The sequence below is a fragment of the Maniola hyperantus genome, chromosome 2, assembly GCF_902806685.2.
Source record: "Maniola hyperantus chromosome 2, iAphHyp1.2, whole genome shotgun sequence".
NCBI classification, from domain to species: Eukaryota; Metazoa; Arthropoda; class Insecta; order Lepidoptera; family Nymphalidae; genus Maniola; species Maniola hyperantus.
Genome location: NC_048537.1, coordinates 14674816 through 14693676, shown reverse-complemented (window position 1 = coordinate 14693676; position 18861 = coordinate 14674816). Strand labels below are relative to the sequence as shown.

At 38.4% G+C, this 18861-nt stretch overlaps 1 protein-coding gene across 4 annotated transcripts in view; it reads right to left on the bottom strand.

The window, feature by feature from the left end:
• Positions 1 to 10597, bottom strand: part of ken (ken and barbie) — a 69314-nt gene extending 58717 nt beyond the window's left edge. For 2 of the 4 annotated variants that reach the window (XM_034975540.2, XM_034975534.2), the window contains exon 1: positions 174 to 1013. Coding sequence is in view for 1 of the 4 variants with exons in the window: in XM_034975534.2 (XP_034831425.1) it covers positions 174 to 244 (71 nt within the window). In the remaining 3 variants the exon portion in view is untranslated. Of the gene's footprint in view, positions 1 to 168; positions 1014 to 10332 lie in introns of those variants that run through there. The other 2 variants (XM_069507278.1, XM_034975548.2) reach the window with 2 other exon arrangements.
• Positions 10598 to 18861: the final 8264 nt, after the last annotated feature.

Sequence of the window (18861 nt, the reverse complement as noted above, 5' to 3'; positions counted from 1 at the left end):
TCTAATGTGAACCTATTAACCTCTCCGTGCGAGGCTCAGAGGCGAAGGCGAGTGGCGGATGAGGAGCGGAGCGTTCATTAGACACAAGGTTGAGCCCGACTCACTCATCCCGGCGAATTCACACGTTATAAACTAACGCAACACGAATTAAAAGTAAACAAACAGTACCTCACCTTGCCAACTGTAGTGCACTTCTATTCGCAATCTCATTGTAGAAATTCAAAAGGATGTTACTATCGAACATATTAGCACTGCATCACAGCCATTTCTCTCACAAAATTATTTATAAACAAAAACAATCCGAAGCACCAGCGATCACAGGATAATCACAACGTCCGGTCCTAGGCACGTCCGTGCGCGAGCGACGTCAATTCGAACTGGCCCGGTCAAAATGACGAAAGTGAAAACATCGCACGCACAGAAAAAAAGGTTGGCGGCGCGGTACAGTCCTTGCAGACCACCTCTCGCGCGGACTCCAGTGACACAGTACTGTAACTGCGCGCCGCGCGCATCGCCGACGCCTATATAACGAAACACTCGGAGCCTCCGACTTCAAACGCCAGCGGACGGCACAAAAAGAAGATGGGTTCGCAACGGTAGCTAGGAAAGAATGAGCACAAAGAATAGCGACATGTGGGCGCGTGTGCGTGTGAGTGTCGGTGTGTGCGGAGATAGGCGGTCGCAGGAAACTCCGTTCTCTTCCACTAGGAAAGACCTTGGGTTCGAATCGGCACGTTGCAATGTGTACCGCCGTCGCCTACGCCGTGGTTACCTACTTGCTGCCTGCTAGCTCTAACTGATTAAACGATGATTCCATTCTATGGTTTATTTTAAAACTGCATGAAGTGCATCCAATTGCAGAGACAATCGTGACGCAGTAAATTGAAAGAACTAAAATATTTCCGTTCTCCGTCGCAACGCGCAAATCGTTATTTTCTTGAGCGGTATTACTCGTACGAATGTATTTATTCTGATTACAGCCTTAACAGTTTGCTACCTATTTAGATAGCGCACGAACTGCGTCACAGAAAAACAAAATAAATTGGGTAACTGTTAAAAAACACATAAAGACTTCAATAATTAGGCTGAGGCAGTTTTTAAGAATTAAGGTGTTATCTTATGCTACAGATATCGATCAATGCGTATAAATTTAGGTCAAAGTCATGTCTAATTCACAATAGCTAGCAATATTTTGTTTTACACCAGTGTAAACACAAAGCTGGCTCTGATTGACGTACCTACAAAAGTTGATGATATAATACTTCACCATGAGAAATGAGTCAACACGGCAAGTTAAAAAACAAACATTGGATCAGTTGAAAGAGTTAATGAGTGAAACAGATATTGCTTTAACATACGATGACTAGACCAATAGCGTATCTAACGTTTGGGATAGCATTCAAACTTTAGCTAATTAGCCAAAGCATCCTGCGCAATAAACCAGAGCACATTAACCTAGTATATTCTGCCTCGCTTTGATCTCAAATATCACCTAAACTGCGAACTTACATATTATATACCTTTGTATCTGTGAGAATAGCCTTATTTGCAGGTTATTTTTTTGGGTTCTGTACCTTATCTTGGAAATACAATGTTAAAATATAAGTCAATTTGCTCTAAATCCCTCATCAGATTCAATCCTGATACTCGCATCTTTATACCGAAACCTACGTTATGACGGATGAACAATAAACGTAAAACAATTTGACATCGAAATTACTAACGATAGATCAATACATATAAAAGAAAAGTCTAAACTCACTCACTGTCACTGACTGATTCATGAACACACAACCTAAACCCTTTCACCTTGAAAGTTGAAATTTTGCACATGAATAGGGTCAGATTTTTTAAAATTTCCACAGGATAGGGAATAAATCACCAGTAGGTATTATACAAGTCGATGTACAAAACACCTTAGCAGTTCTATCGATGTTGATGTCAATCGGATTCATGATAAATGCTCATCACCCACTTCCACTACGTGAATGTGGGTGATGAGCAAATAACATGGAATATGGGTGATGAGCAATTACGGAATATGGGTGATGACTGATGAGTAAATATGGAATATGGGTGATGAGCAATTACGGAATATGGGTGAAGACTTATTAGTAAATACGGAATATGGGTGCTGAGCAATTACGGAATATGGGTGAAGACTTATGAGTAAATACGGAATATGGGTGATGGGCAAACACCAAAAAAAAATACGAAAAATAATGTGTGATGAGCAAATAATATGGAAGATGGGCGATGATGGATCATGAGCAAATGCCGAATATGTACAAAAAACTGGGCATGAAGCAATAAAAGCAATGAAAGTTGATAATGATGCCACCGTTGTGACACGTTCCAAGCAAGCACAGTCGCTGAGCATTGCACAATAAGTAAATGAAATTTGAGATAATTATGTAAAGTAGGTCGTTGGACATGCTTTCGGTTTATTCTTTATTAAAATAATGATTTGATATTACACAAAATGTTGTTTGAATGTAATCCAAGACTTAGCGGAGTAGATAATTTAAGTTTGAATGTTCGTTTTTGTTTATTTTTTATTTTGTCATATTTTTTGAAACAGTAAGCTATTAAACTCATTAGTTTAAGCTATGAAGAGTTTGTTATTTTAGGACAACCAAATTTATTTGCTTAATACATATTAGTACCTACCTACCTACTCGAATTAAATAAATCGACCACACAAACATATGACTTATTTAGAAATCAAATTTTAAAAAGTTGTAGAAAATATCATACAACAACTACTGGATCGACGACTTTTCTCAGTCCTAGTAGGTACTAAACGTAAAAATAAATAAATTTAAAACCAAAAATCGAAAACAGTTTACGATAATTTGAATAAAGGAGACACCATTAAGGTAGTCAAAACTATTAAACTAAGCGGCAAAGTAAAGAATGTCCTTGAAAAAGAAACCGATAACAATACGCATCTGGACAAGTTACCCAATTATATTGTTGAGAATGTAAAAAAAACCGGCCAAGTGCGAGTCAGGCTCGCGCAATGAGGGTTCCGTACTACAATTGTATTTTATCGACATTTTGTACGACAAATCAAAAACTATTATGTATAAATATAAATAAAAATCTGTTTTAGAATGTACAAGTAAAGCCCTTTCATATGATACCCCACTTGACATAGCAATCTTACTTTGAATGTCGAAAATAGCAATATTTGTTCGAAACACATTTTAATTTTTTTCTTGTGATGTGACCACAAATTCATGGTTTTCAGATTCCCCTAATGTCTGATATAAGCCCTACCCACCTGCCAAATTTCATGGTTCTAGGTCAACGGGAAGTACCCTGTAGGTTTCTTGACAGACACAACAAAGTGATCCTATAAGGGTTCCGTTTTTCCTTTTGACGTACGGAACCCTAAAAAATGTGAAATATGTATCCTAAAATTGCAATTAAAATATGGAACATCAAAAGTCTCCCAACCGGTTATTTAATAACATAATAAATTGTACGACGCAAACTCGTTCCGTTGATAACGTAACGCATTTCACTTTCCCTTCCACATTCTCATTGTCTAGAACAGCGATTGGATAACTTCGCAAATATCATCTGAACCGCGAACTTATATAAATACCTGTGCATCTGTGAGAATTGCCTTCATTGCATCTTTTTAGGGTTCCGTGCCTCAAAAGGAAAAACCGGCCAAGTGCGAATCAGACTCGCGCACTGAGGGTTCCGTACTACAATCGTATTTTATCGACATTTTGCACGATAAATCAAAATCTACTTACTAGATCTCGTTCAAATCAATTTTCGGTGGAAGTTTTCATGGTAATGTACATCATTTAGTTTTATCATTCTCTTATTTTAGAAGTTACAATTTATTAGATTTATAATGACATTAGAAACCTCAATATCATTTTTGAAGACCTATCCATAGATACCCCACACGTATAGGTTTAATGAAAAAAAATATTTTGAGTTTCAGTTCTAAGTTCTAAGGGACCCCCAAAATTTATTCTTCTTTTTCTATTTTTGTATGAAAATCTTAATGCGGTTTACAGAATACATCTACTTACCAGGTTTCAACAGTATAGCTCTTATAGTTTCGGAAAAAAGTGGCTATGACATACAGATGGACAGACAGACATGAATCTATAAGGGTTCCGTTTTTTGCCATTTGGCTACGGAACCCTAAAAAGAATAGAATAGAATAGAATAGAATAGAATGTTTTTTTATTCATGTAAACTTTTTAAAAGTGCTTATGAATAGTCAGGTAGTTTTAATTTACCATTTAAGGAAACCTTATAGGATCACTTCGTTGTCTGTCTGTCGTGTCTGTCAAGAAAACCTATACGGTGCTTACGTTGACCTAGATTCATGAAATTTGGCAGGTAGGTTAGGTCTTATAGCACAAGTAAAGGAATAAATCCGAAAACCGCGGATTTGTGGTAACATCACACAAAAAAATTAAAATGTGTTAGTAAACAAATAAATTATTAGTATTTTCAATTTTCAAAGTAAGATAACTATACCAAGTGGGATATTATATGAAAGGGATACCTGGATTACCTGGATATTCTAAATCAGATTTTTATTTATTTTTAAGCATAGTTTTTGATTTATCGTGCAAAATGACGAAATAGTACCCGAGTACGGAACCCTTGATGCGCGACTCTGACTCGCATTTGGCATGCATTTGGCCGGTTTTTATTTTTTGTTCCGTACCTCATCTCGGAAAGACCTTTTATTATGACTACTTTCCAGTCCGTGTGTCAAGGCCCTATTTCTCAGAAACGGCTTAAGGCATTATTAAGTTGAAATCAATATCATACTTAATTCTACCGCATAATTGAATTTAAGTTTCTAACTTTCTAGTTTAACGCAATCAAGGCCTTTAATTACAAAGCGTATTTTGATTCTAAATATCCCAATTACTAACTATTATTAAACTCTATAAAATACATTTTCTGTCTTGAAATATGTAATAACCTACACGTTTTGGGAGATAAAATTCAAGTGAAGATGTTATGGTACGGAACTCTTTAAGAGGGTGATGCCCACTCGCACTTAGCTGTCTTTTTATTTTTATTTTTGAAACTTTATTTTGTAACAAGTGAGAGGCTCCCACATTGACCATTTTTGGCTTCTGCTCGTCTTTTGTTTGGCAGTCGAGGGCCATTGTTTTCTTTTCAGGTCAAATTCATATCTTTAAGGTCTTGTGAGAAACGATTAATTTTATTGACCCTTTTTCAAGCCCGACATAGGTGTTACTTCTTTGGATTAATGCATTTTCTACAAGATTGTTTTTGTTGAAAACATTATCCTGTTGAAGCATTGAACTTTGAAAAATCAAAGCTAGTTTTATGTACCTACTCAATCCTAATAATTATAATGTCAATTTTCACGGCTTCTTTAAAGGCAGATAAAGATTTGAATTCAAAAGAACAATCTATTTATATGTAAGTATATTATACCCAGTAATAATATATAAAAAAAGTATATCTTCTTTGTTGGATTGCCCTTAACGGAGCAACCAACAGATCGAAGTGATTTTCTACATGGATACAGTAAAATAAAAGACCCGATAGTGACAATCAAAGAGTGAATACAGATTAAAAAAAACCTAAATCTACTCCGACGAAGTAATTGGCTTCAGTTAGTTTATTTACTTATAAATGCTAAATCACTAACATTGTTAGTAAGAACAATTCAAAATAATACCAAGAATAAAGTCGAACGTATAACAATACGAAATTAGGTTACTGTCGACATTTCACTGTGAACTCTGGGTGCTTAGTTATTTTGCAAACACTGAATAGGCCATTGTTATGCTGCAAACGAAAGGTCTAGCCAATGCTCTGATAAATAGGTCCGTTTAATATGACAGTTCACTATTAATTATTATCACAAATAGACAGTCCTTTATGCAGAAAACTGTTGATTGTTCCCCCATTATTCAAATAATTGTTTGAATAATGGCTACAGAATGGAAACACGCGTGGCGACAATATCAGTGGCAATGTGTGAATAAATAAATATCTAATAATTAAAAATATTATCCATACTTCCATGCTAATATTAAAAATCCTTTAGTGTGTCTGTCTGTCTGCTAGCTTTTCACGACTCATCCATTTAACTGATTTTGACTTAATTTGGTACTTGTAAGCTTGTATCCCGGGGCAGGACATAGGCATGAATTTTCAAAAGATTTTATTCCACCCCGAAGTCGTATGTATTTGGTACAGAGAGCTTTTATTCCCAGAGAAGGATATCCTTCTCTGGGTATATTCCCGGAAAGTTAAGAATTCTTATTAAAGTTAAGTTAAAATAAATAGTTTTAAAATATTTTTGCATGAAAAGAGGTTGTAAAAAATTATAATAAGAAAACAAGAAAAATAGGACAAGGAAAACATACTGACACCTTTTTCTCTATAAGATCTCTACCAGCCACCAGTGCCAGTTTTTAAAACTATTTGGCTCTATTCAACGTTAATATTACTTATAGGAGTATAATTCAAAACCATGTTCTACGAAGCTATAAAACCTATTTATTTACTTAGAATACTTTATTGCATACACAAATATATACATACGAAGAAACAATATAAGCTACAGAAGAAACTATACAAGAGAGAGCAAAGGCGGCCGTATTGCTAAAGCAATCTCTTCAATTAAATATGCCACTGGCCATCAAGTTAAAATCAAAAGCTGCAAATTGGTTGCTGCACCAAAAAACTCTTATTTGGTATGACCCATCTAGACGTAAATATGTCTACTGTTAAATACATATTAGATGTAATAATATTTGTTGAAAACTATGAAAAATACTGTGATAAGATATAAAACATAATCCCATTCGAATACCAAGAAAATTTATTTAAATGAAGAGACATGGAAATAATATTTACAAAGAATAAAACTATTCTGACTCATATTATGATTTCACTATAATAAAGGTCACGATCACATTTTACACAATATAGGTAGGTAGGAACACGAAATAAAAGAAATTTGTATTCATATTCATACAGAAAAGGAAATCAATAAGTAGATATGGAGTCAACCGGGGACCCGAGAAATGGTAGCTACCTTGGTCAAAGAATTAGTTTGGCCATCCAAAGGGGTAATGCTGCCAGCATCTTGGGTAACATCTCGATGGGGTTTTAGATTTAATTTAAACTATTTTAGTTTTAATTTAATGTTGTTTTTAGATTTAAGTTTATTTAATAGTCTCACACTTTTTAAATCTACCAATAAAACTTTTCAAATAAGTAGATTCATATGGCTGTAAGACTTCGGTCATTTTATTTTTATTGTATTAGGTGGAGTTATTATTATATATCTTGTTTATAATTTCTAAGATATGAATATAGTATAAGGACTTGTGAGTTGCGAGTAGTTGTGACTATGGTAAATAATGTTTTATAGCTGTCATTTCCATATAATTTACATAGTAGGTATAAGGAACTAAATGAATCACAGTCGCAAAAAGCAAAAACATATTATTAATACAGTTTTTTATTATAAGTACCTATAGATATTAGTACAAAAAAAACTGTATCATTGGCATAGTAGTCGATAATATGGGACTCTCGAGATGACGTACCTCTGCAAATTCGGTCAGATTCAATGCTTTTGCTCATATCTTTAAAAACAATTGTGTTTTTTCCAAAAGTTACAAAACCATCTTAGGTTGAGATCCGTAAAGCGCACTTTGACTCAGACTTAAGACACTGTTAAAACGAGACAACGTTGTATCGCTGGCATAAATCTGTCTCGTTTTAACAACTGAAACTGAAAAAGTCAAAGTACATAATTCTCAACCTTAGACAAAACCAAGTTTCCAGTCTATTATTACTCAGAATCACCTCAGAATCCATCTTACTTTTCAGTAGAATTAACTAAAAGCGACTCGAGATCAGATTTTCTTTAGAGACGTTTTGCATATCATTGTGGTTTTTGTCACGACTTCAATCACGACGAGTTTGCCTATTATCGGAATATTCTGTTGATTTTGCAATTGATATCCGTTGTTGAGGATCTATTCTTGAATCACAGTAGTCACAGTGAACCTCAAACTACCTATATGAGAATGATCAAAAGCCAATGGGCATAATATGTAAGTGCAGTTCTATCCTACTAACTACTAATATTATAAATGTGAAAGTGTGGATGTTTGTTACTCAATCACGCAAAAACGGCTGAACGGATTTGGATGAAATTTGAAATGAAGATAGATCATACCCTGGATTAATACATAGGTTACTTTTTCTCCTCTCAGAGTGAGAAGGGTTTTGGCCATAGTCTACGACGCTGGCCAAGTGCGGATTGGCAGACTTCACACACCTTTGAGAACATTATGGAGAACTCTCAGGCATGCAGGTTTCCTCACGGTGTTTTCCTTCATCGTTAAAGCAAGTGATCTTTAAATTTTTACTTAAAAACGCACATAACTCCGAAAAGTTAGAGGTGCGTGCCCGGGATCGAACCCCCGACCTCCGATTGGAAGGCGGACGCCCTAACCACTAGGCTACCACAGCTTTTTGCCAGCAACAGTAAACCTTTTGTAATCAAAACGTAGTCATCCGTAAGACTCTGTTGCGTACAATGTTCCGACTTAACTTTCCCCTCGCTACTCCTCGGGGTGAAAGTAAAAAATTGTAAGCATATTCATTGTAAACTTTTGTCACTGGCGATTCATAATCTTTATCTCAAATCTTAATCTCGGCTGTTAAAAGGTACCTACCTACCTACGCCCACAAATATTCATCAGTGAAAACGAAAGTCCGGTATGTTGGTTGCGTAATTTTGTTACATTTTTGGTTAATCAAGATAATATCAAGGTGCACAGGTTTAAATTTTTCGTGAAATAACAATTTTAGTGATTCCGTACCCGAAGGGTGCCAACGGGACCCTATTACTGAGCCTCCGCTCTGTCCGTCCGTCTGTCTATCTATCAGCGGGCTGTATAGGTAGAGATTTGAAATTTTCAAAGTGTGTACCTATTTATATTGCTGCTTTAACAACAAATAATAAAAAAAATCAAAATGGCTGCCATACAAATTAAAAATAAAATAAAAGTGATATTTTATTTTACTTGGTACGGAATCCTTCGTGTGCGAGTCCGATTTGAACTTGACCGGTTTATTTTATGTATAGTACGTACGCGACCGAAATGGCAATCGGGGTGGAGACGCCCCGCACACCCGCACAGCCGCCGCGCTAACCGGTGCGGGCGAGCGCGAGTGACGTGCGGATGTGCGGGGCTACGCCCCGTCTCTTAACCCGGATGCCATCTCGACCTGTCGCGTACTATAGTTATGTAGATATCGTAAGCTAGATGTTTTTATTGGAGAAAAGATACCCATCACATCATTGAAACTGCTAAGTTTACCTACAGTTATTATTATACTGCTGAGTTACAAAGTTTCTTAAAGTTGTTCAACCAGTTTCGATCTCAATTACGTATGTAATTGCAGCCGGCGTGAAAGTGATTCTGAGTGAGGCAGTCAAATCAAAGCCTATGCAGTATGCATCCGCATCAGGCGTCGGATCCGTCACGATCGACCGTGGCTGCCATTTATTAATATTAAACGAAAATTCGTTATCCAACTGGCCTTGTGCCGCGTTCCTTTCAGTTCTACTTAATGATGACAATTGCTTGAAACGTGCTGTTTGTAATGGCACCAACTCAACGACTGTACAGCCATGCTGACGGGCGATTAGAAGGTTTCCTACTACGTAAAATGTAGGTACGCTGTTGCTTAGTTGCGAACAGTGTAATAAGTTGTCATAAACCGGTTCAACATAGTTTAAGGTTGGAACAACATTAGAAATGAGAAAAATAAAACGCTTTCGCTCATTAAGTGTCAAATGATTGATTAATTAAATGAGAGAATTTAAAGTGAAAACGACGTGCTGGGAGGTTTTGTAACAGCTATCGAAAGTGACTCGTAGAGCGCGGCTCGTAGACGTCGAAAGTGAGACCGTGAGGTTGCGAAGGCGCGTTACGAAGTTTTTATTGTCGGCCGCGCGCGAAATCACTTGAAAGTTGTATTGTCCTTGGATATTTCACTTCTTTATTTGTTGCGTTTCCGACACCCGAGCCGAAGTTCAGTCGCCGGTGACGCCGACTGTACCTACCTTTCTGAGTGTGTCGGTGCCACTCTCGTGTCCCCTTCACTACATTCTCGAATGCTTAGATTATGTCGTACAAGATGCTTCGCTTTTATCCGAAACTAATCCGATACCTTTCGAAACATTCAAATATAATTCTCCAATCAAAAGTACCTAATAGAAGAGTAGTACTGTTGGTGAAAAGGAGAAAGCTGAATGTGAGAAATTCTTACCAAGGGATGATGTTGGGAGGGAGTTGTTCTTCTGCGGGGCACTCCAGGGTGTCGGTGCGCGCAGGAACGCGCGGCGGCTTCCCGGCGCTTGCGCCACTTCCACGCTTGCGACACGCTTCCTGCGGGAGAGTGCGAGGCCGCGCGCGAGTTCCGCGCGTGTTGTTGCACAACGCTTATCGCCGACCCGGTTAGACTTTCACCGCGGCACACTCAACTGAATCCAGGCTGGGGCACTTTAGCACTGTAATCCGGGCACAGTCACGGTTTCGGGCGCGGGTGTTGACGGGAGGACGCGTAGAGAAGGCGCGACGGCGGCGCTGCGGGCCGCGGGCGCCGGGCGAGTGGCGTGCGCCGGCGCCGCCGTCGGTTGCGCCACGCTGGAAAGTAAAAGTAAGCGGTGGGCGCGGGGCGCGGTGGCACATTTCTCCCACTTTCGCCGCCGTGATTCACGCTCGCCAAGGTCGCTTCCCGCCACTCCCGCGATTCGCACGTAGCGTTACTCCCGTAAGTGTTACGGGCAGCCGCTGCGCGCGCGCCGCCTTCCTCTGTCCAGTCACAACACCGGCGAGCGGCGACACGTGGCGAGCCGCGGGATGCGCACAGATGGTTCTGAATCATAACTGACATTGACACTCGTAAAGTATAATAATAAGATGTTTTGGTTAGTGCAAATGATGTCATCATGATTGACCCATCATCGGACCACTACTGACCACTGGTCACCCCTCAAATGAGAAGGGTTTAGGCCATAGCAAATGCGGATTGGCAGACTTCAAATACCTTTGAGAACATAATGGAGAACTCTCAGGTACGACTCCTTTCCTCGCGATGATTTCACTCACCGTTAAATCAAGTTACATTTAATTGCAAATTATGTGAAACTACATAATATTAAACTAGTTTCCGTCCTCAACTTCATTCACTTAAATTGGGATGCAGCTTTCATCCACCGATTTTCACCACTCTCATATTCGTCTCAATAGGATTTGTGTTTAATTTTTTTTTTATTGACGGACGGACGGATAACGAAGTGATCCTATAAGGGTTCCTTTTTTCCTTTTGAGGTACGAAACCCTAAAAAAGGGTCATGACCCTCAGCAATAAAGAAAACGACGCAGAGGGACCGAGAGACTCATGAAATAAAGAGAGTGAACTGAACAACGAGATTATACCTACCTAACTTATTCTTATGAGGTAGGGTTTCGCTAAGGTTCGGCAATGAGGTGTCAAGCTGATTAGCTACGGGACCACAATGGGTCACAAGCCTGCACTAATGCGAACGATCGTAGACGTCTTAGAAGCGGTTCACCACATTTATTTCAAGGGCAGGAATGACATCTTAGCAAAATTCCTGTCCCGAAAATAGCTAACCCTTTTCGCCTTTCGAAAGCATGTAGGTACCCACTTATGAGTACCTATGACACCTCATCATCATCATCATCATCATCAGCCTGTGGATGTCCACTGTCGAGGCTGTCGAGGCATTGGTCTTATTCAAAGTTGGAGTTAAATCTTACGTAGTAATAACTAGTAATGTCTCTTCTCTATGCTTAGTAGTATAAGATTTTACAACTCACAAACGTTGATAGAATTTGAGCGTCGAAAGTCGAAAAACTTGAGCGTCTTGAGCTCATGTTGGTCCATACATCTACAGCCAGCGAGCGCTCCACGTGGAAACATAGCGAAATTAAAAACGGTGGTACTGTATTTTCATGTCCATTTTACTTTGACGTATCGTCTTTCGACGCTCGAATACTATCAACGTGGTGAGATGTAAAATCTCATACTAAGTACAGAGACTACAATGAGTGTGCAACACATTAGGTATATAGGTAAATGAGTCATGTAGCAACTAACCCACTGAGCTAGATACAATAACACATTTGTTGCTTTGTTATCGAAAAATTCAATGGGAACGGATGGGAATGGATAGCAATATCGCACAGAAATGGTACAATCATTTTGCAATAGGGTAGTAGTGTTGTAGCGAATGTTCTACTTTCGATATAGATATGTAGTTCAATTTCTTTATCCCAATCGGTTGCAATGCAAAATATGCTATGTGCTGAGACTGTGAGTTCTATCGTAAGTCGTAACGCATCGGTCAGCGATGTGGGCACACGCACAACAAGATAAATTAGGTAAAGATCACTCGCCACACCCGTGGTTTCCCGCACAAACAAAAGTGGAGCGCGTCTTCGTGGATTGAACTATACTTTGTTCTTCATCATCATCATTATCCACCGGTAGACGTCCACGGCTGGACATACCTAGGTCTCATTAATGTAATCCACACGCCACGATCTTGCGCCGGCGCCGCTTGAATGCAGTATCTCCCTGTCCCTGCGACTCGTTTGATGTCATCTGTCAACCTTTATAAGTAAGGGATCCTCCAACGCTGCGCTTTCCGGTGCGAGGTCGCCATTCTACATAGTTTCTTGGGAACCCAACGTCTATCGGTTTTTTGAACTATGTACCCTGCCATTTTCATTGCCACTTCAGCTTCGCAAACCGATGAGAGCGAGATCCGTAGAAGAACGAGAGTCTCGTACTCCTATACAGATCTCCTCATTTATGATTTGATCCCTTAGTTGGTAGGTGCTAACTTCGGGAACAAAAATTAACCTATATCCATCTCAATAAAAAATATATGACTTTCGCGAATTTGTCCACATCCATCGTCCTGAAAGTGTTTGGGCTGTAGATAACAGTGTTTATAATGCAAACCCGGGTATCTTTAGAACAAAGTGAATAGGCATCTTCTAGGTAAACGCGTAAATCTTAGGCCACATCATCACTTTCCATCAGGTGTTATTGTGATCTAGTCTTTACCTATGATAAATAAATTAAAAAAAACGGACTTTGCCCGTGAAATTACTCATTACACTTACAAATTACCTACTAAAGTTTCTTTATGGAAATATTAATTAAATTGATATACGATTACGTAAGAGCCCTTTTACGGGCCCGTGATTCATTGCAATGTCGTCTGACATCACACTCATAATGTTCAATAGAATTAACAGCTTGGTCAAAGGCGAATCGACCACACCCACTGGGCTTTATACACCGTAATTATAAACATAATGATAGTTCCCATTGTATGTAACAATCATCATCATGAACCTGTGGATGTCCACTGTTGAACTTCCCTAATGAGCATCACCAAAACCGGCCCTCAGCCTTCCTCATCCAACCACATCCCGCCAGCCTAATTATATCGTCTACTAGATCACTTTGTTGTCTGTCTGTCTGTCTGTCCGTCTGTCTGTCAAGAAACCTACAGGGTACTTCCCGTTGACCTAGAATTATGAAATTTGGCAGGTAGGTAGGTCTTATAGCAGACATTAAGGGAAAAATCTGAAAACCGTGAATTTAGGCTTACATCACACAAAAAAAATAATTGTGTTCATGAACTAATATTAGTACTATTTTCAATTTTCGAAGTAAGATAACTATATCAAGTGGGTTATCATAATGAAAGGACTTCACCTGTGTATTCTTAAACAGATTTTTATTTATTTTTATGCATCAGAGTTTTTGAATTATCGTGCAAAATGTCGAAAAAATACGACTGTAGTACGGAACCCTCATTGCGCGAGCCTGACTCGCACTTGGCTGGTTTTTTAGGGTTCCGTAGTTCTTTTTATTCTAAGAATTAGCTGGGTATCCTCAACTCAAGTAAAACAGCTGTATTATGATGAAGTCGCAGTGAAATCCAAATAAATTTCAACATGTAATTAAGTACCTACTTAATTAAATTTCATTTCTAGTTTCTACACAAAAAGCTAAGGTTGAGGCGCCATCTCCACGGACCAAGACTCTATGGACCAATCTCCACAGGGCGATACTATCGATATCGTGGCGATAGTTTGTATCGAATTTTGTCACACGGCGAACTATCGCCGCGATTCTCTCGTCCGTGGAGATGGCGCCTTAGAAGCGAAACTCTAAAATCAACTATTTTCACAAAAAGTGTGTTTTTACTAACTAGCAAGTTAATAAATCAACCGGCGACGGCTGGTATCGAAGTTATTATTCATGTATGTCACCAGTAATTAACAAGATACTGTAGTTATGTAGTACATAACCGGTACAGAAACCAGAGTCGACTGTCCAACCACTTAGCTATTTTATGCCACGTGTTAGTAAAGTAGGTACTTTTAACTATCAATTTTGTCAAAGCTGCTTTTTCACCAAGATTGTTACGAGACGGGGGATGTGGAAAAGAATAGAAAAGAAAAATGTTTATTCGAGGCATCAGCATATTATACAGGATGAAACGACAACGCTAGCAAAAACTTTGCGTTATTGTTATACAACCTAAATACAACCCAATACCAATAACCATTTGCCTCATTTTGTAGTATTAGTGTTTTAGTATTTTTTAAACCCGCAATATATAGCGTGTAAAACTCGAGTCATTGCCCCGTGGCCTACTTACGCAACGTTCGTTGACCTCTAGCGTCAGTTAGATGTTTTATTTGCAATATATCATAACCTTTTACAAAATTATAAGATTTTTTTCACATTTTTTCTGTGGTATCATATCAGTAATCATCTGTACTATGACCTATCTTCATTTTTGCCAGCATTCTAGTTACACCCTGTATAGGTACAAATAGTGTAGGTATTAGGTAGTATCATCTTGTACAGCAGTGCAACACCTCGAACAGGTAGGTGGGCCATCATTCACCTTGTGTTGAGACGTCTCGGGCCCCTCAGATGTCGAGATATGGGTCATACTTATGGAAGTCTACATACTAGGACTAGCTGACCCGCCCGGCTTTTCACTCCAGTGGAATTTTGAAAATCGGTGAGGGGGTGGAATTTCCAATAATCTTGAAACACGTAGGTTCATTTTTGACCGAAAGCCCAAATACCAATTTTGTATTACCTAAATAAAATAGTATTCAAGATTTTCTAATGCCGCGCTGTCATGTAAAGTAAATTATTTATAATATTTAATGTAAAACACGTACCCTATAGGTAACTAATATTTTTATAGAAAGGGTCCCGTTAGCAATCTTCGAGTACGGAACCCTAGAAAGAGCATACGATAAGGATCGAAGCAGCATCGCAAACAGATAGAAAATTATTCTATTGCAAAGTAATTTGATTCCTTGCAAAACTCGTTTCTTTTACGAGTATTTTGCAACCAAGGATTTGCCAATGACTCTGATAGACGAAAGTTTTCTCGCAATAGGCAATTATATATTGCGTTATCCGGCACTGTTTCTTTGACACGAATGTGGTCATTATAATAAAATCCCATTTTATATTATTAATATAATTTAGATATCTCCTTTACCCACTTTAGTCAGCTGCAATGGAAACGCTAATGAAACGTTAATTCGACACACAATTCCAGTCATTTCGGTTCAGGAGTAGGTAGCTATTTAAAACTCTTAGTAAATACTTGTTACTTTAGCGTATGTACTAAGTATGTGTCTAATCAACTCATGAGCCTCAATAGCTCAACTGGTAAAGGAGTGGACTGAAAACCGAAAGGTCGACGCGACGACGGTTTAAACCCCGCCCGTTGCACTATTGTCGTACCTACTCCTAGCACAAGCTTAACGCTTAGTTGGAGAGGAAAGGGGAATATTAGTCATATGACATGGCTAATATTTTTATTAAAAAAATTAAAATAAAAAACTTTAGATCAATAAAATTGATCATTTGCTAAGTGAGGATGGTAAAACCAGCAAAACGCACTGCGCGGCGACATTGAAAGTTGGCATTACGTTACGTAACCCTAGATACATCAGGCGAGAGGATAGAATATCACACCGGGTCGCACGTGGCCGACAATGCACATGGGTAGGGTGGCCATAAGCATGAAAACGGCATGGTTTTAGTGGTAACTTCTTGAAACTCTTCTAAGCAAGTACGCTCCATCTTAGGCTACGTCATCACTTGCCAGCAGGATCTGATTGCAGCCAAGCGCCAGTCTATAAAAAAAACGGAAGGACTAGGTGGCTTGGAAGTAAAAAAAGCTTAGTTTAAGTTGTTATCGAAAAAAACTACGCTTCTGCGCTCTGCAATTGTGCGTTGCGGCTGAGGCTGAGATCTATAGAGCGCACTTTGATTTTGCTCAGACTTAAGATTGAGTTAAAACGAGACGGATTTATGTGAGAAATATACATCTGTCTTGTTTTAACTCTGTCTTAAGTCTAAGCAAAGTCAGAGTGCGCTCTATAGATTTCACCCTTAGATCATCTTACAATTGAATATAGGTACCCTGGGTGATATGTTTGGTAGTTTAATTGAAAAAGAAAGAGACGCTCTAAATAAAATATTGTACAGTAGCCGGCAAGAAATATTGTACGTCGATCTTTATTAGGATGAGAGTTCGGGCTTTGTAGAGCGTTGTCTCTGTCACTCATACCTATGTGACGTTTTGTCGATCTCAACGACAAAGACAACGCTCATTCATTGGATCATCATCCATGAGACAAGAAAGGCAATGTAATTAGGATAAGTTAGCTATTAGTTTTATGGTTGATTTTAAAAATAAAAATATATTTCGATTTTGAGAATATATGGTATATCATAATCATAATATGGTCACACTACACTGCTATTATTTGTGCGCACAGTCAACGAAATAAATCTACGCTACTTTAGGTCTTATCGTAATAGCATTAAGGTGGTAATTAATGATATTTTGTGCATTTGGTTGACCACTGTATTTTGTAGTGATAGAATATTTAATCGACAAGAGATCTGGCTTATCAGAGAGTGTAATGTCCTCGAAATTGCTAGTTGTTTTAGTTTTAATAGGGGATTATATTATAAGTTGCTTTCAAGTTAATGTTTCAATTTGTAGAATACGCCACATTGTTGTATGTTATTGCTACAGTATGAAACAGCCTTTAATTAATTAATTTATCCAGATACAAGTTAACCTTTGACTGCAATCTTACCTGATGGTAAGTGATGATGCAATCTAATATGGAAGCGGGGTAACCTGGAAGGGGTATGGCAGTTTTATTAAATTTTTGGTTTCTACACGGCATCGTACCGGATCGCTAATTCGCTTGGCAGCACGGCTTTGCCGGTAGGGTGGTAACTAGCTACGGCCGAAACCTCGCACCAGACCAGACAAGAAATTTAGAAATTATAAAATTCCCTGCCGGTAATCGAACCCGGGGCCTCCCACTAACAAGACCACAGCACTTACCACTGTACCAGGGAGGTCGTCAAAGCTCTTAATCGATGAAACAATCGCGACAAAGCGTGTTAGTAACATCGATATAAATGACAAGATACCTATGGTCAAACGAACAAAATTTTTCACGATTTTGGAACCAAATAAATCAGCGCCACCTCTTTAGATACTAATGAACGACCCGTTTGAAATCCAGACGTCACTGAGGTTGCATTGGTGCTTAAGCAGTGGCGTGCACAGGGTTTGAAGCCAGGGTAGGCATTAGTTAGGGGAACCTGTTTACTGGCAGGTCATAATATAAAATTTGCATTGAGCTATTACAACTGGGGTAAGCAGTGCATTTATGCCTCTATGACCTGCACGCCACTGTGCTAAAGCACCACTGAGTCGGTGCCATTTTGAATGTTCAATAGCCCTGTCCATACGAAGTAATATATAGTCAATGGTTAGTAAGTAGGTATATTGATAAAAACATCTATTTAAGTGATCTATAATTTAGTGGCAAATTATTTTAGTTTCTCGTTATCGCATACAACCCGATAGGTGTAGCCAAATATAAGATACTGATAACCTCCTACCGACCGTACGGACGCTTATCAAAGCACATTAACACTCTCTTTCTAATGTAGGTTACCTAAATTCGGATCGACTATAATCGGATTTATATTATATTTGACATCATTATTTGTTATTGACTAGATATAAACTGTTCCTATTGTGATTCAAACTATAGTTCAATTTTTAATTAAATAACACGTTTTGACATTAACTAATGCCAAATCAAATAATGATCCCATATTTAAGATAATAGTGACGTATGTGGTTCAGTTGTGTCATGTGAATGAGTCAATGAACCAGTTCCTGCTTCTTTTATTTTACATTGAGCTCACACAAGCAGAGTAAAAAGAAAGCATTATTAAACTAGTAAATAATTACTAAAATAAAATAAGTAGGTACCTAGAGGCATGTAAGATTGGTATAATAGTGCTTTAAAAAGCGTTTTAGGATACGATTTATCTAAATATATAAAAGGAAAAGGTGACTGACTGACTGACTGATCTATCAACGCACAGCTCAAACTACTGGACGGATCGGGCTGAAATTTGGCATGCAGATAGCTTTTACGACGTAGGCATCCGCTAAGAAAGGATTTTTGAAAATTCGACCCCTAAGGGGGTGAAATAGGGGTTTGAAATTTGTGTAGTCCACGCGGACGAAGTCGCGGGCATATAAGCTAGTTATCTCTAAAGTTCTTTTATAAACAATTTATAAACCTTACGGAGTAAAATGTACAGTCCGATTTCCAAATGAATTTCGGATATTGTATTGAAGCTATTGAAGGAGCACTCAATAGA